Raw genomic sequence first — 18,351 nt, 5'->3', positions numbered from 1 at the left:
CTAAATCGATTGAGTTATTACTTTATTATTTCAGGGACCACCAGGAGCTCCCGGTTCAAGAGGGTTTGAAGGTGAAAAGGGACCACCGGTAAGAGTTATCGTCGTCGTCACGTTCAGATCTTAGAAAGGACTTCTTCCAGTATATAGCATTGTCACCGGTGACTATAGAGGGGACCAGTAGAATGACAAATAGGCGCAAACAGCATCAACGGAGTTCATTCACCCAATAATACTTGTACCTGTTTTTTTTCGCTGAGACTACCATCAAGCTATTGACATACAGTAGTAGTCAAGGATCATGGTCTCTGAAAACCTTTTCATGTTTTCTTAAATTCTCTTTAGTTCGAAAACTTCTGTTCCGCAGATTAAATTTGTCTTAAATACGTTGTTGTGCATACGATGTTTGTTATTTGTTTGTTGATGGTGCATTTATGATCATTCTTGACTATCGCCTCGAAAGTGAAAGACTTAAACTTTTGCTCTAACTTTCCTCAAGGAATCTTTCAATCATTCTCTTTCCAAATCAAGAATAAAAATAGGGGGTCACCATGCAAATTTTGGTACTAGAAAAACACATTACCCAAGATTTACCGATATTAGAAATTCAAAATGGCCGCCATTCCTGTGTTAGCTCTATGGAGAAAAATAATTTTTTTATTCGAATTTCGAAAATCTAAGCTGGTGAAAAAACTTTCTTTCACCAAGAGGTTTAAAATGAACCCCCACATGTGGTATATCAGAAGAGAATTGAAAAAAGTTTGAGAGTCCGAATGTCTGTCCCCGAGGTGCGTTCTACCTTAAAGTTGAACGTGAAGATTTAAAGTTAGATTGTGAAGTATCGTTGGTCTCAATGTAATCTTTATCCGTTTTTGTGTTCGATAGGGTCCTTCTGGACTTCCCGGACCGATCGGTCACCCAGGAGAGCGTGGAGATGCAGTAAGTATCGACAACTATTGTGATTCGGTACACTTTGAACAGTTTTAATTTCACTGAAAATTGTCTGATCTGACTAGTTGATGATTGGTATAATTGTTGATGGATAATGGTAGAAGAAAATACCTATCAGAAAACTGCGCCTTTTTTATAGTGGAAATGTGAATGCTGTGTGCATACGATCCGATCACCGAAATCGACGCTAAACATTCGAAATTACGCACACGAACCGTATGCACCCTCTAAAACTCGCTGGAGTCTCCCGCGGGTACGTCACCGATCGAGTGACGATTTCTGCCAGAGTTTCAATAATAAGATGTGTTTGCCCTATTTTTTTGTGCAGGGTTTTGGAGGAAAGACCGGGCCGCCAGGTCCACCAGGTGTTATCGGTCCCCAGGTAAGGGCGTCACTTTCAATATCGATAATCTTTCTGCACTATGGGTTTTTTTCTCAGTAATAAGTGGCCGTGCGTCACAATATCCAGGCTTCATTTGCACAAGAAGTTCAGCGATTGTTATGACCCGACTTTGAAAAACTAGTGTAATAAGTACATAAACCATAAGTGTATTAGAACCTGCATGTCGAACATTAATGTATTTTCGTGACGAAAGCAATATGTTTTTGTTTCGTTTTTGCTGTATTTCCCATGAATCCATCCATATTGGCCTTTACAACGTCGATAAGGAATGACAAGTTTTCAAAAAAGCAAACAACTTAAGCTAGTTAATATCCAAATTGTAGATAAACGATGCTAAAAAATGTATAATAGAAATGAGAACCGAGAGATGAATAACCAAAATCCACCTTGCATGACGACTTTAACCATGGACCAATTGGCGCTTTTTCTGATGAACTGCTGGTTGTCATACGATTTTTAGGGTCCACCAGGCGAGAAAGGTCCAATGGGAGAGAGAGGCTCACCTGGTCCAGGTGGAATGCCAGGTGAAGCAGGTATACCTGGAGATATGGGTAAAGAAGGCGCACAGGTAGGTCAACCTCTGCGATTGCTTTTTTTACTTTTTGCAAACTTTTTGAAATGTATTTACGAAACTCAAAACATTACAGTACGGAATGATTATATAATTGCTTCAATTGTATTTGATTGCTTTGGTTTTGTGTACAAAAAGACACCCCAGGAAAGTGGGGGAAAGTATCATAACATGACTCTTTGTACGATCACCTATGTGATACATGTCCATATTCTTCGAGGTTTGGCAAGCTTTGCGGTATATTCTGTCGTGTTTACGAATATTTCGGTCGAATATGCACGTCTCACCAAGCAAAAGCGCGCGCGACTGTCCAAATTATCATAGGATAAAGTAATTTTATACACATATTGACTGGCCCTTTTCGGGTAATGGCAAACGTTTGCTTCCCATGGCCTGAAAGTCGCCCTCAAACAGGCTGTATGCCGAGCGGAACATGGCAGAATGTTTTCGGCCACTCTCAGGCCCAAGGGAAACAACCGTACAATGTTACCCAGATGTGGCCATATCATACCTCATCCAAATTTCTAAACAAAAAGTCGAGACATTTCTTTGCTATCATTCGTCTCGGTCGCAGACCACACCGCCATCTTCTTTTACATCTTCTAGAAGAGGGCGTGTGTAGCGTGCACAACAACGCATACCGCGTGATCGTAAAATGACGGACTCATACGCTTTGTCCTCTCCCTCCGAATAGGGTCCCCCGGGTCCAGGTGGAAATCCTGGTCCCATTGGCCCACCAGGCGTGCAAGGATTCCCAGGAGAGAGAGGTCTGCCAGGACCAGAGGTAAGATTGGGGCTACTGGATATGACGCCAGTGAATTTTCTAACCATGAACACAGAAGTGTCTTTATAAAATAGCGATTACTGTTTAAATGGTTGAAATGTCGGTAGCTGAAATACAGGATTTGCAAAAGGAACCAATATTTTCTTTAAATGACAAAAAGCCAATTCTAAAGTATGGAACTTTGAGAAAGGAAAACGGTCTTTTCAAACCCAAAACACAGGAAATACATGAATCTTATGATCAAATTCAAATGAAACTGACCGATTCAAAATGGCAAATTGTTAATCTCCTCTGTGCCTTTGAAACAGTTTGGCCCTTATTTATGTATCTATTTATTGTATTTATTTATTTATTTATTATATTTATGTTATTTACTTATTTGTCGATCTAATATCATAACTTGGCCACATATAAACCCCTTTGCAGGGTATACAAGGATTGAAAGGAGATGATGGACCGGAAGGATTACCTGGACCTCAGGTGAGATTACTTTTTAAATGACACACAATAACATTTCCCAGCAGAAATCGTAACCACTACTAAGACATGGTCATGCTTTGGAGAAACATGTACAAGGTGCAGGTAATTGTTTTAAGAAAAAAACACAAAGTCTGGTAAACTTAGACATACAGATTCTGAATCTGAAAGGTCCAAATTTTCCACACTGTTCACTTTTGTGTTTTACATTTACACGCGAAATATCTCCGTTCCGTATGAGGACTGTAAATATATCTGAGGGCTTACATTGCATTTAGTTCCCTAAGTGTCTTCTCCAGTTAGGAAATCGAACGTCAAAGATGACAGAAGGTGAATCTTTGATCAGATACGAGAACTATTCCCACCGCTCTAGAATGCAGCTTGAGCGTTTCATGCACGATTGTTATATACACCCTCTGGCGTCCCAGAAAAAAATAGCTTTCATGTTATAGGCTTCTGACAAACTCAAGGTGGACAGATTGCATTACAAATGACACTACATGTCGTATGTATGCACGTTTGCTTCGTTGATATTTACACAAATATATAGCAAGCATAGACAGTTTCTGTATACTTGGATCAGGTATTAAGAGGTCACACACTTGTCGTTTCGCATTTATGGTAGTCATATAGAACACGTCCCAATCCTTTGATCTTTGTCTATTCTAGGGAGCACAAGGTCCTCCCGGAGTTCCCGGCGAGACTGGACCCATTGGCCTTCCGGTAAGTTAAGATTTAAAAAAGCGAATCTAAGTGGTCCAAGCAATGCTACCCTGATTGTATGTCAACACCAAATACTCATCCAACTATAATTATACATGACGTAGCGTGTCAAGTTCGAGTTCTAGTAACTCTCTCATTTGAAGGATTTCCACACTTTTATCCTGTTCGTAAAAACAGGGATAATTTTGTGATCTTTTCCAGAAATCACACTGACAGGACAAGCATCCCATTTGTCGACACACAGCCTGTATGTCTGAAACGCCCATCGTATCATTAATGTTGAAAACTGAACTTCAGTCCAGACAATACCTCATTTGTCAACAGGGACTGTAACACAGAATATTATACACAAGCGTTATGATTGCATAGCTAACACCTTGTGTGCGAGGAAGAAGAATATATATGTTTTCTGGATCAAACATATGACAATAGTATGAAAAATTACAGTAATTTCCCCTCTGAAGTGGAACAAATATCTTCCATTCACTAATACATCCTTCATGTTATCTCTTGCAGGGTCAACCTGGACCACCGGGGTCAGGAGGACCTACTGGTGATAAGGGAGCAATAGTAAGTGCTCTGTCTAAACGGGAAGCTCGTTCACACTCGACAGTATTTCATGTCTTTGCCCTCAGTCTTAATTGTAAAAATTCGACCCATGTAAACCGTAATTGAAGAGATTGTCTTATTTGTGAGAGTGCACCAGTTCTTGATATGTCAAGCCTTGCGTCATTTTTACAACACAAGAAATGCCGAAGTTTGACTTGGATGAATAATGATAGCTAGTGTTGGGTGGGTACCTGTTATCGTGATTTTCTAGGAGTCAGGTTTTACGAGCAGACACCAAGAGTTTTAAGATTGGAATGATTTTTTATACTATTTTTTTATATATCCACAAATAAACGTCTGAAAGAGAAACAAATCTCATTTCATTGAACATCGGAAGAAACATTTTGAAACATTTCTCGGTTGTATTAGTCATGCTTTTGTTGAATATTACGTGACAATTCTGACAATACCAATGTTACATTCCAGGGAGAAGATGGTCCTATGGGTCCAATGGGAAGAGATGGCAGTCCAGGAGCCAGGGTAAGGAGCATAGATGCCACGATCTCATTTGAATATAACATCCAAGCCCAGGGATGTTTTCTGTCGTTCAGCGCAAAAGATAATATATCAGATGTCTTAAGAAAACATGACATTCTATTGCCAAAGCACCATTGGAAAGTCCCAGCAGTGTTTAAGTGAGAAAAGTGTGACTTCGTTTCTTGATTACAGAAGGGTGTATGGACTATGTGCATTATCGAAAAAATTCGAGTTATACTCAAATCTTAATCAATCATTCTACATGCCAGCCTTGGTTGAATTTGAGTTATCGTCAAATCTACATACAAACCTTAGCTTGGCAACCAATTACCGATCTCCCTCAAAAAAACTTAACTAATAAGAAAACTGTAAATCTACAGTCATACTCGCCAGTTGTCCCAAAACTCAGTACACTCAGTGCGTCTCTCAACATCATTTCAGGGTCTTCCCGGTGCAGTTGGTCCTCAAGGTCCACCAGGCGAGGATGGCGATTCGGGTGAAAGTGGTCCACCTGGTATTAAGGGTGTTAAAGGAGGTCGCGGCCTGTCGGTAGGTTGGCATTGCAACAGACGGATTAATCACGTGTATGGTTTGTGTGTCAGTCACTTCCATTTGATGTTTCGTAAAGAAATTGATAGTTTGTGGTATTTACTCTTTTATTGTCAATCGGCTTTCTATGATAATTTCGAAGCAGCCAGTATTACCCTAGATGAAAGAAAATATAAGATGGAAATAGAAGTAGATGAAAGACATTGGGTTTCTGAACGCAGAACTAAGTGGCGACGCATTTCTTCTACTAAAATGTATTCATGGAATATAAATGTTACTCTATGTGATATAAGTTTACAATTATAGTAGCAGAATATTGCCATCCCGTTGTGAATAGACACAGTGACATTGTTTATTGTGCCTTTGTCCACAGGGTCCACCAGGTAACCCTGGCGAAAGAGGAAACATCGGTATCCCAGGTGCACCAGTAAGTAAGCTACTTACATTACAAAACAATGCCTTATAAGCTATATATAGGTGTCGTCTTCCAACACCACAGCAACAAGTAGTACTGAAGTTTTACGGAATGATATAAGCTATCACATACTTTCAAAAAATATACATCACCATCAAGGCGATAATAACCACTGTCGTTTGCAATTCGCCTCATTCTGGTTGTACGACAGTACCTACCAAATGGTTAGCCTTCGCACTGACATTCCTTTCTCTCGCGCACGTAGGGAGCAACTGGCGAAGCAGGAAGACCTGGAATTATGGGACCACAGGGAGCAAAGGGTAACGACGGACAGCGTGGACCGAGAGGAGATTCGGGTCCTATTGGCTTACAGGTGAGTGAGCAACCTCTACCCACTTTGCGTGTTCTGAGACTTGAACCTCGTGGAAGTGCGCTAATATACAATCTGTGAACTTTGTAGCTTGTTCAAGCATATGCATTATTCAACATTCTAAAATATTTCCAATGTAATGTGTTTACTGCTATGTCAGGTATTTCATGCTTCCACTTTGGAAACCACTTCATCGTAAGATCCTGTAGTTGTAGTTGTACTCCAGCTTTCACGTTGCCGATTATTTATTTTTTGATCGACCCTTTTCCCCTTCTAGGGAATGCCAGGTGCTATTGGTCAAAAAGGAGAACAAGGAGATCAAGGCCCACGGGTAAATATAACCGTACAAATTTGATTTGTTCTGTTTGTATGTATGTATGTATGTATGTATGTATGTATGTATGTATGTATGTATGTATGTATGTATGTATGTATGTATGTATGTGTGTGTGTGTGTGTGTGTGTGTGTGTGTTTGTGTGTGTGTGTGTATGTATGTATGTCTGTTTATTTGTTCATTCATACGATTGTTTAGCACGGTATGGAGCTTATTGAGTCAGCATTTACTTGGCAAATTCAGTTCAGCGGATCACCTCAAGGATGAAACGTCTATGAAACTTCAATTTTTCACTCGTTACATTCGGCAGACGTCACTTTCAGCGTGTGTCAAATAAATATTTATTTCCAATACATTGTGTAGTTTCGTTTGCCAAAAAGTTCACAATTGCACTGTAAAATGATGTTTGCACATGTTCGAAGTCTGGTTATAGGTGACCTATAATGAATTCAAAATGCCGTAAATATCAAGGTATGCAAAGAATACAAACTGGGTTTAGTTTAATTTCGTTTGTTACTGTTTAATTGAAAGTAAAAGCAGTACAATTTGGGTGTACTCAAAGCCTGTGCTTGTGATTTTCTCTTCATGTTTGCACGATTGGCTCGAAGACAAGCAAAAAAGATGATAAAGCATGCTATTCTCTTGTCCTTAGCATATCCACTCATCGGATGACGTAGGAAATTGACTTCGTTGCTCTCAAATATCCTTCCAGATTCAGTGTTAACCACCAATGGTACGGTATGTTCATCAATGTGAGTGTCAATACAATATAATAGCATCAAGGGATTAGGGTATTCCAACAAGGAACTAGAATAGGAGCTAACATAATTATTTTTATTGGTTCCACAGGGTCTGCAGGGACCACCGGGACAGCCGGGAAAAACTGGTCATCCTGGTATTGCGGTATGGAAAATAACTTCCTTCTCAGTGTAAATTGAACAAAAAGACATTACAAGTGACTTTCCTTTTGATGTGTGTTTTATTTAATATTCTAAATCGCCGAGGTCGTTTGAGCGTATGTATTCAAACACATCAGGCTATCTGTCTGTTGGAATGGCGGGATGTCATAGTCAACTGCGGTACATAGAGTTTGTTCTGTAATTCAAAGAACTGATAAGTTGCTGATGTAATATGTGACATGGATGATTAATGGTAATTTGCATAATCATTTGTTCGGAAATCATACATTTTCAGAATGGCAGCATCGGGTCTAACAAACATATAGCAATTTCTATGGCAAATGTCAATTTCATGACAATGGCATAGCCTATTTTCACGTTTATCGAACCTTTATGATCATATACATCTAAAAAGAATTGACCAATGTTGAGGAACTTTCATGGATGGTTCAGAGACATGACAATAGTCGAAGACATTTAGCAGCTTCATATCAGCAATTTGCTAATTTGCATGGTAGTGACATTTTAAGCGTAGGTAAATGCTATCAGTGACCACCAAATGCGATAAGTTATCGCTGATATTGCTCATAACAATATATGAGTGACCTGAAAGTAATACTGCTGTTACAACAATTGTCCGCTGATAGGTCACTTTCATACCAATGAACTTTTGAAATGTTGCGTTAATCTCAGAAAAGGTCACACGGGATTCGATTGATATTGCAAGAAATTTTAATCATAAAAAGACATTGGCATACTGAAAGCACTTTGCAGTTTGACATCAGTTTGTCACAACTGCAAATTTACTGATCATTCATATCTAAGTTGCAACATTTTGGAAATAAATGCAGGTCAGAGAAAATGAAAGCGTCACTGACAGACAACTGCACCACACTACACATACCGAAATAAACTCGACACTGTTTTTGGTTCATATCTGGTACTTTTGCGAACAAATACGTGTATGGCAACATAAAGCGAATGCGATTTTTTCTTTCTTCACAGGGTGGTCGAGGACCTAACGGCCCACCAGGACCACGTGGCGATAGGGGAGAAAAGGTACGCTTGGCAAACCCAACTCTTTTTCTGCTTTGAGTTCGTTGATTCTGTTGGGTCTAACGACCTCCAGGTGAAATTGTTTACATACTTCTCTGTGAAGAGGGAGAAACGTCTGGTGAAATAACCATATATCATGAATTCAACCCTTCCTCAATGGTTGATACAGTGGTCATGAATGTAATTGCGGGTTTACAGTAACAGACAAAATTACTAAATGGAGTTGTTAGTCAAAACGATATTGACATTTCAAATATCCGATAATACGTGTCCTTCACCGAACTATTCTTACCCTTCCCCAGCTGGCTTGAATCACAGATGAGAACGAGAGTATATATCCTTAAATCTCTGTCATTTGTCATGCAATCTATCAGCTTTACAGCGTAAAGTGCATTTCTCTTTCAGGGTATGCAAGGCGAGCGAGGTCTAGCTGGAGCGCAAGGTGTGGCAGGAGTTCCAGTAAGTGAACGAAAATGTCATCTTATTAACATTATAGTAGGTTTGTGGTCAAGCGAATTCATGATACGTACAGTGATATTAATGTGGGCTTGATGGGAGTCAGATCTCCAAATTCATGGATGGAGCATGCGGAAAACATCCCTGGGAGAAGGAATTTAGCGTTTGGAGGGAAACTCAAATGAAATCAAGTTGACTGTTTAGAGAAGTCGCCATATTTGCAGGCGTATCTTATGGAAAACTTCCTAGGAAACGGAATAGAGGATATGGAAAGGAAGAAAGGTTTCTATGGAGATGAAGTTGCCCTGAAGGAAGCGCGATTCAGAAAAAAACAAGAAAAAAGGTCATGTGACGAGTGTTTGTACCTTAAGATGGATGAGTGGATGAGTGATATGATGTTGAGATCGGCCAATGAGAGTATGTCCCTTTCTTTAGCAAGATGCCTAACACTCTTCCTTCCGTCTTTTAGGGAATAACTGGCTTCAAGGGAGAGAAAGGAGAGGATGGATCGCCTGGTGACCAAGGTGTAGCCGGACCTAGAGGTCTACAGGGAGAGCCAGGATCGCCAGGACCAATAGTAAGTCACAATTGACCCCGATATAACTTTGAGGCCGTTTTCTTAACTCCTGCATGACCGTACGTTCAGATATTGTCCACAGTACAAAACTAAATCTACCAGCTTTACTTAACTCTACTATTGTAATATAATTATAGGAACCAACAATATTGACAGAATTATTTTCTTACATGGCCTTCGTATTCCATGGTCAATAAAATCTGTGCCTGATTAATTTTGAATACTTCATACAACATGAAATGGCACACGATTACTTCAAAACTTTGCTGAAAATGTCACAATCTCCACACTTTTCATCTACATATGGTAGGATATATAACTATTTTGTTGACGCTTGCTTGAATTTCTTTGCCAGATTATTTGTCTTAATACTGTGTAATGCCCTTCTTTAAATCTAGGGACCACAGGGACTGCCCGGTCCTCAGGGACCACGGGGACCTGCAGGTGCCATCGGCAAGGATGGTAGCAAAGGAGAACAAGGAGAACTTGGAGATGAGGGTCTACCTGTAAGTACTTGGATGTGTGTATAGTTGATATTTGTCAGAATTTGGCAAATTTGTCCCATGTGTGTGCCGAACTGTTTGCCAGTCTGTCCATCTCTGTCTATTTTTCCGACTTTATTTATTGTCAGTGTCCATTTCAATTCCTCGACACTTCTTCGGAGTGTGCATTTGAACCAGAGAGAGAGAGATGAACATATAATGCATATGCTGTTGTCTTTTGTCTTATTTCCTGGGTTTGCAGGTAAGTATGATAATACGATCGTACAAAAATACCTTGTCGCCGGGCATTTACAATGGATATGCACCATCTTTGCTAATTTGTGTTCTGTAGTTTACTTCGACTACCACAACTATTTCCCAGATTTAAATCACCACAGCTTCATCACCATCGAAATTCGACCATCACATTGACTTGTTTTGTATATTAACTGTCCTCTTAACACAGGGACCGCCTGGCCCAGGAGGAGACATTGGTTTACCTGGTCCAAGGGGACCACCGGTAAGTTTCTGTGATTAGATGATAGGCTGTTAGCCTGCGAAAATATCTTGATCAACCAAAGTGTCTGGAGAGATTATGCAACTGCCACTGCAAATATAAGTTCAGTGAATTTAAGGTTACCCGAGTACAGATAGCACATTCTCCACGCCCCAGTGGCCACCATAATGGGAGATCTTGGTCACTTGAAGCAGACCACTAGCAACTTCGCTGATAAAGCAGATTTCGCAAATCATATGTCGCTGGGATGAAGTTTCAAAACATTACATTCTGCACGTATTACTCAAAAATCCAACAAGTATATTTGTGTTTCAGTGTGTGTAGAAGGTGCCGCGAGCATTGGTATTGCTGTTATGGTTTCCATTTTTGGAAGTCATGATATTCCAAACGAGTAGAATAATAATATTAGAACCAGCCAAACATTTACAAGCTCTTGCTTGTCATTTCCGTTGATTGCCACAAAGACATACCAATTGAATTGTTTAAAACACTGTCACAAGGGCTGTTGGCCAGGCAAGTCTTTGTTGCTGCAGTCTAACACAAGTGACTACAATGCGTATTCTTCGGATTTTTCTCTCTTTCGCCCAGGGTCCACCAGGAATTAATGGCATGGAAGGAGACCAAGGTCCAAAAGGTAGTCAAGGAGACAAGGGAGACACTGGTACTATGGGATTGATGGGTCCATCTGGACCTGCGGTAAGACATCCCTACCCCCACCCCACCCTAAATTTGTGATCGAATTCTATCGCTCATGTCCCCACTGGTAGGAACGCTAGTAGCTTTGGCAATGAGACTTTGGGTTGCTGATGAATGGTTTGCGACTTGTGCCATAAGTTGAAACGGATGGAAACTTCAAATTGAGATGCACATTTGGTTTTTAAAAACTTTGCATTGAACTTGGCAACTTGATTAATGTTAATTTAGAAACATGATGAAGATTTTAGTTTCACTTATTGTTGCATCTATTGCATTGCCTTTCTCGAAAGATAGAGAGGACTTTCTCGAGAAACATATACCCAATCGTTTTACCGCTCCAATTTCTTTACCAATACCCATAAATTTGTCACTATTTGTTTTTACTGAATCCAAATTCTTTTTCAGGGTCGACCAGGTCCACCTGGAAACGAAGGTCCTAGGGGATCACCTGGACCTGAGGTAGGGATTTCAACTCTTCATATTAACATCCCCTCGTCTTTACACTGTCACTGCTAGTACTCTTTGTAGCGGCGCACCCTTGCCACAGAAGACCAGGCAGGAATGTAGGTTAAATAAATGGGTTGGGCATTTACTTGACTATCATACATAGATGAAACTTGAATGCCTTCAGTTGAAAGAAAGTTTGACATTCATGGTGGCGCCTTTCAGTGAAACTGGCATATGGTAAAGAGTCCCTGTCGATTGAAGAGTTCATTCAGTGTGCGTATTCTCATTAATTTCACGCCCATCTTTGTCACTTCTGTAGGGTATTCCAGGAGATCAGGGTGCCCTTGGTCCGTCTGGACTGCCAGGCCCAATGGTAAGTGGTTCCTGTTTGTCAGCTGTTTGTTGAGAAAACTGTTGGATCATAGCATCGCAGTACCGAATTCATAAAGAGCTGTTTTGACCAAACATAATGTGACGTGCAAAATGCCGTCTGTCGTCTATTCATGTTCACGTTCATGACGTTCTAATGATTTATTTTTCACACATAAAGTTGCGTAACAGAACTGATTAAGTGTCTAGGTAACTTGTCGCTCAGAAAATAAACCCCACAGTGTTCAACGCAATTTTTACTTTCAACAGTGTGCACATCGAGTAAATTGCGGACATTCGTCAAAAAGGGTTTCCTATTCCTGTAATGAATATTCTTTCGTTTTTATTCAGGGCATGCCCGGACAAAAAGGTGACGCAGGCGATCGGGGCGTAAAGGGCGAGAAGGTCAGTATGTGGTTAAGCATTCAAGAACAAGGACGTTTTTACATTATATTCGTAAAACGAAGTGATTAGAATCGTTCGAGTTTGATTTAATATTTTCTAAGTCAAGCGTTCACACACAGAACTCAATATTTATCGATATCTTTGCAAGATTGTTGACACGTGACCTAATTTCAAGTTTCTGTCAGCAGCTCTGTTGCAAGATTGTCAGTGCTCGTTGGACCAACCATTGTTTTGTAACATTCTATAACCATTTGGACCACCCAGTCATACCGTCGGAAGAAATCGGGGGGGGGGGGTGTTGCTGTAAGACTTCTTATATTTCGGCCCATAAATGTAATATAATAGTATACACCTACCCGTAAACTATTTAGTCTGCGACCCTTCAAAACTGCCGTACATTCAGAAAAAACAAACAGCAAGTTACTTCCAAACAATTTGCCTCCCACCATTCTAACCTTCGCCCGTCATAATTTACGCCCTTTTTACCGTACAGGGTGACAAAGGTGAGCTCGGTTTAACTGGACCAGAGGGACCACCTGGCGAAAAGGGTGAACCAGGATTAGCCGGTGTTGAAGGTCAGATGGGTCCAAAGGGAAACCAGGTAGGTGTACATTTTCTAGTGTCAAACTTCGTCGTGAATCGATGTTGTTTTATCTGTGATTGTACAAGAAATGATCTCTTTATAATTAGTGCATTTGCTGAACTTAATGATGGATGTTTTTAGGTCTTCAAAATGAAACAATCCTTCCCTGACCTTGACTTGAAATCCCGGGAACATCTTTGTCTTTGGATAATATCGGTCGAATAGCTCAAAATTGTTTTTTTATCTGACCAGACTCTTACACCACGCTATCTGTGTCTCTTCTAGGGTCTTCCTGGTCCCCCAGGCCCACTTGGACCAGATGGAATTCCGGGACCTCCAGTAAGTTTAATTTCAAGTTTTAGTAACATCAATTTTTCATGTAGGGTGCTATTAATCGTATAGATTAATTGGCAAGCAGCCTTGTATGCTTGGTATCACATACTACGTCTCCCAGGCTAATTATTAAATGTAATAGCGTATGTTGCAGCAGCAAGTTTAGACAGAAACTGAACTTTTGATTTTGTTTTCCGCACAGGGTACAGAAGGCAGGGGAGGAGAGAAGGGAGACAAGGGAGAAGATGGAGCCAAAGGTGACACAGGACCATCGGTATGTGATAAAAATGACAGTAAATATTTCTGCACACCTCCTATTTAGACTGGAGACAGGGTTGTTCCTAAACAGGATGGGAATTTGGGATGCGCTTTTGCATAATAGATATCCCAGTCGAAGTTCCTCCCAGGATCTGTCACGTACATTTGTAATTGTTAGCCAGCTAACGGTACACTTAGAGACTTTGCTATCTCCGCACGTCTCAGAGGTTCATAGCTTTCTGCACAATTGAAGTTTACCCCACATGCTAACGTTGTGAATGTTCTTAGCAGGCAGCTGGTGGAAAAACCCATGAAGTTTTGAAGATAGTATAATCTGTCTTGGCGCTGTCATATACACCTGGTTTTCAATTACTCTTAGCTCATGGCCTCGTTCAAACAGACGAAAGCCTCACCTACAGAAAGTAAATTGTTGCCAACAGTCGCATTTGTTTGGTGGCACATTGTTATGAAAATACCATTCTATCATCATCGTTCAAGTTTGCACTTGCTCGTTACAGTATTTTATCAATGTTAACGTAATCAGCAATATGTTTTCCTTCATTTTGTAGGGACCACCAGGACCACCGGTAAGTTCAAACAACATCATGATAATCAACCTTTTGGGCTATGTGTAAATTAGAGTAGCTCATTTGTTTTCTTTAACATTACAAGAGCGTGGTTTTATTAGCAAACGAATTACTGCATCGGTGACCGCCGTCCGTTTCCGGACATAGTCATAATTTATATTGTGGTGCATCTTGCATTCAAATTAATATTCAATTTCGATGCCGTTTTGATGTATTCAGCCATATTAGTTTATACAGTGGCTGAACTACAAAGGAATATCTCTACTGCTGAGATGCCTCGCCGGCATTGCTTTTGTGTCGTCTTTAACCAATCACTCTTGTTGTTTTGTCCTGCAGGGACCACCAGCAACAATAGAGGTGAGTATTCTACGTACTTGGCTGCGATCGCTTTCAAGTTTGAACACCAATTCTCCCCGCTAGTGTCCTCACATGATCTTTGACATTGTCCCATTCCATTTTAGCTTTAAAGCAGTGGAAAAATTTAGAGCATTGAGTATTCTTTTTTCCATACTGCATAGATACTAGAAACTTTGGATAACGTTTGCGCTTTTATGCAATCGGGCAGGGTTACTAGTATTCAGTTGCAAATAATATAACAAGTCACCATTGTAAAGTATACTTATCTATTTTCGGAATTCCTGCTAACAGAGGGTGCCAAGAATGTTGTGAGTATGATTTGGATATTCATGGTGACTGAGGCTATGTTTATTGGCAGACTAACAAATTCAAGCACACTACAATATGTTGGCCCGTAAATCGTTTAATAGTACTTGTGAAAAACATGTTCCCTGTGTTTTATGATCTCGAATTAGAACTACCAGCAATTAGTGAGCATGGGCTTAGTTGGTTTGACCAGTGACATGTTGAGAGATGAGGCGGAAAGGCGAAGAAGAGATACACAGGCCGACAACGGTCTCCCACCAGACTACTCTGATGGTTTGGCGGAGATATTCGGATCACTCGAGGCCTTGAAGGTCGAAATTGAGCGGATGAAGAGGCCGGTTGGAAGCAGATTCAATCCCGCAAGAACGTGTAAAGATCTTTACATGTGCCATGAGAACTTCCCAGATGGTAAGGCAGCTTGCAATTATCACAAAAAGAGCGAACGGGTTTGCATGTTGAACGTGAATTTTGCCTCCTAGGATCTTCAGCTAATATGCCACGCAGACTTTTTCTGCCGACCCATTCAGCGGTTAATGACAGCTTTCTTCAATATTTGTTTATACTATTTGACAACCCTAAAGTTGGTCTTGAACAGGTTTAAGAAAGTTTATAATTGGTGGTTATGCTTTGTGAAAGGGGCGTGCAGGTGACCCTTTTTTCACTACTAATGTACAGCTGGCTCGAAAGGTTACAGCTGGCTCGGAAGGTTCTAGCTGATTGGTCGATTGTCACTATTCACAGCAACTTAGGGAGTCTATGTGTATATTTTCATTATAACGGTAAGATTCAGCCAACCAATTGGATAACAGCTTGTGAGATGCTGCACATAAGCCCTTTTTTCATACTGATACGTTTGAAACTGCAGCTTCACGTGTTCTAATTATCGTTGAGTTTTCTTCAGGTGATGAGTTACACATTCTTACCTGGGAGCACAGTATGATACGTTTACAAAGACTTCGGGGAACATGTAATTTGCCATATTGACAAAATATTTCGTCCACAGGTATGTACTGGATAGATCCCAATCAGGGTTGCATCAAGGATGCAATCGAGGTCTTCTGCAACTTCACCGCTGGTGGCGAAACCTGTATAATGCCCGACGAAGAGACAAGATCGGTAAGACAAATCAGATCATTGTAATTCCATTTCCCCCAGCCCCTAATTCAGCTTACGATTTTTACAGGACAAATGAAAAAACAATCTTATTTTTTTAAGTATCAAGGTTTTCACTGCTGGAACGGTATTTCTTTGTCCAGCAATTTGCAGGATGTGATCTTTCTCTTCTTCCTCTCATTACATTTTGTTTGCATGCCTTTTGCTTAAATAAAACCATCGCTTTTATTTATTACTTCATGTGCTATTTCCCCGCCATCCGTCCATGTTATAAAATCGATTATGAACACACGGTAAGAAAATGAAAAGAAGCCATCTAACAGAGGAAAAAATATCAAAAATCGACACCATGTAAGGTTGTGGTTTGTTCCATGTTTTCTTTAAGAGATCTTTGAATGCCATGACGATACGATAATCAGGAGCGAGCAAAAACATCCACAAACCCTCTGAAGAAACCGACCCATGGAAACTACCCAAGATATGGACAAAACTCCGTTCCTTTGAATTTCCAAGTCTACGATCAATGCCCGTCCTTGCTTCGAAATCTTCAAGCGAAACCATTCCATATCACCCCCAAGCGACCAACCGAACATTCCACTCTTGCTCTCGTTCATCGACATCGCTGCTGTTTTCCTTTTTTTTATTTAATTTGAAACCATCGAAACATACATCCCAACCTTTTTGTTTTCCCATTTCTCGTTTTCTCAATTTTTATCTACAGCACAGGGCGTCATTCTTCAACGATGATGATGATCAGGAGGATGACTCTTCGGTAGTAAAAACTTAAGCTGTTTTCATGTTTTATACTCGTAAAAGTCAATGAATATTAACACACTAAACTACTCTTCGACAAAGGGTAGATTTTCTCGCATCACACGCTTCTGTCTTAACTTCTGTTAAAAAGTGCTCTCTTATTAGAAGTAATTTGTTTTGTTAAGTTTGGGCATCTTTCTGTCTATTTGTCTCTTCTCTTCGTCTTTCCTTTGCATTGTTTTGAATAAATGTGACATCGCCTGATGGCGTCACTCTTTCTGAATGACGTCATGTCTGGTGTTGATCTTTTGCGCACATTTCTAGAGTAAACAACAGTAACCTGTATCGATTAAAAACGCTCAAAGTTAACTTTCGCTCCTTTTCTAGAACATGCTTTCTTATTGGGATTTGTTTAGTAAAAAATGGGTTAAGAAAGACCCCCAGCGACTTTGAGCTATAACATGAAAGGCTTTGCTCAGCTGCGGTATTTACGAAAAAGTAGCACGTTTCCTTATGGTTGCACATTTTATTTTTTTATATTATTTATTCATTCCTTAGGAACTGTTTAGTATTCTGTAGAATTTTAACAAAACATAACCACTGATAGTTTGAATCTAATCGCAAGATGACAGCTTACCGCATTTAGTTACATAACGTTCGGTCATCAAATCCTCTATCGTTTTTAAGTATATTTTGCTCCTTCTGCAAACGTCTCTGTCACTCAGTATGTCCCACGTCTTCAGGAAACGTTTCCCGGCCACCCACCTGGCATCACATACCTGTCACTTCTCCCCACGAGGCAGTTAGACTCAAAACAAGGTTTACTGCCACGATTTCATCCATCGCCATAGGGTTATTCTAGTACTGAGACGTCAACTCCGAACCCGTTCTGTTGTATTTAACCTTCAATTGATTTCGTCCAGCAGCTCTTTCACCCCCATAATTAAGTGTCCATGGTTGTTTCTTTACTCTGTTATCTTCTGCCGTCCATTATCTCGAGCTCTATGCTCTCTTCTCCGCGGATATTTCTTGCATTCTCCCGAGTGTTTTTAATGATTTTGGCTTTATAATTTTGATGTTGTAAAAAGGTAATGTGATTTTACTAAGGTTAGACCCCTTTTTGTGGATTAAAAGTTTGGGCATCAACCTTTTTGAAAAGTAGAGTTTGACAAAATTCGAAAACTCGCCACGTTTGCAGTAAATTTACTTCGTTATTTCCACCGAAATGCCGACCTTGTGGGACAGTTTAATATATACCGGTATTCTAGTTCTGTTAATTTGTGGGAAAAGATAACATCATCATGACGACATAATGATGACGTCCGATTATCTTTACGTCACCAAGGGTTTTGCTCTGCTTGACAGAAATACCTACCTCGTAGGACAGCTTAATATATACTGGTATTCTGATGAATTAAATGAAATCAAATTTTCGCAAAATAAGTTTGAGATGTATTTGCGCTGTAAGCTGCAAAACTTCAAGACAAGCCCCCAAA

The 18,351-nt window shown here is 40.2% G+C and overlaps 1 protein-coding gene across 2 annotated transcripts in view; it reads left to right on the top strand.

Moving 5' to 3' along the window:
- LOC139114239 (collagen alpha-1(XI) chain-like) overlaps window positions 1-18,351 on the top strand; it is a 115,768-nt gene that overhangs the window by 92,182 nt on the left and 5,235 nt on the right. The window contains exons 29-59 of one of the 2 annotated variants that reach the window (XM_070675816.1): window positions 35-88; window positions 883-936; window positions 1,277-1,330; window positions 1,812-1,919; window positions 2,617-2,706; window positions 3,133-3,186; window positions 3,853-3,906; window positions 4,423-4,476; window positions 4,942-4,995; window positions 5,434-5,541; window positions 5,915-5,968; window positions 6,222-6,329; window positions 6,604-6,657; window positions 7,511-7,564; window positions 8,566-8,619; window positions 9,022-9,075; window positions 9,542-9,649; window positions 10,048-10,155; window positions 10,598-10,651; window positions 11,237-11,344; window positions 11,750-11,803; window positions 12,111-12,164; window positions 12,512-12,565; window positions 13,059-13,166; window positions 13,434-13,487; window positions 13,684-13,755; window positions 14,309-14,326; window positions 14,663-14,683; window positions 15,139-15,397; window positions 15,993-16,105; window positions 16,824-16,874. In XM_070675816.1, the coding sequence (XP_070531917.1) occupies window positions 35-88; window positions 883-936; window positions 1,277-1,330; window positions 1,812-1,919; window positions 2,617-2,706; window positions 3,133-3,186; window positions 3,853-3,906; window positions 4,423-4,476; window positions 4,942-4,995; window positions 5,434-5,541; window positions 5,915-5,968; window positions 6,222-6,329; window positions 6,604-6,657; window positions 7,511-7,564; window positions 8,566-8,619; window positions 9,022-9,075; window positions 9,542-9,649; window positions 10,048-10,155; window positions 10,598-10,651; window positions 11,237-11,344; window positions 11,750-11,803; window positions 12,111-12,164; window positions 12,512-12,565; window positions 13,059-13,166; window positions 13,434-13,487; window positions 13,684-13,755; window positions 14,309-14,326; window positions 14,663-14,683; window positions 15,139-15,397; window positions 15,993-16,105; window positions 16,824-16,874 (2,298 nt within the window). The remainder of the gene's footprint in view (window positions 1-34; window positions 89-882; window positions 937-1,276; window positions 1,331-1,811; window positions 1,920-2,616; window positions 2,707-3,132; window positions 3,187-3,852; window positions 3,907-4,422; window positions 4,477-4,941; window positions 4,996-5,433; window positions 5,542-5,914; window positions 5,969-6,221; window positions 6,330-6,603; window positions 6,658-7,510; window positions 7,565-8,565; window positions 8,620-9,021; window positions 9,076-9,541; window positions 9,650-10,047; window positions 10,156-10,597; window positions 10,652-11,236; window positions 11,345-11,749; window positions 11,804-12,110; window positions 12,165-12,511; window positions 12,566-13,058; window positions 13,167-13,433; window positions 13,488-13,683; window positions 13,756-14,308; window positions 14,327-14,662; window positions 14,684-15,138; window positions 15,398-15,992; window positions 16,106-16,823; window positions 16,875-18,351) is intronic. The other variant, XM_070675817.1, reaches the window with a different exon arrangement.

The sequence above is a fragment of the Ptychodera flava genome, chromosome 16 (assembly GCF_041260155.1).
Source record: "Ptychodera flava strain L36383 chromosome 16, AS_Pfla_20210202, whole genome shotgun sequence".
Taxonomy (NCBI): Eukaryota; Metazoa; Hemichordata; class Enteropneusta; family Ptychoderidae; genus Ptychodera; species Ptychodera flava.
The sequence above is the reverse complement of the archived record's forward strand: the minus strand, read 5'-3'. Positions and strand labels throughout refer to the sequence as shown.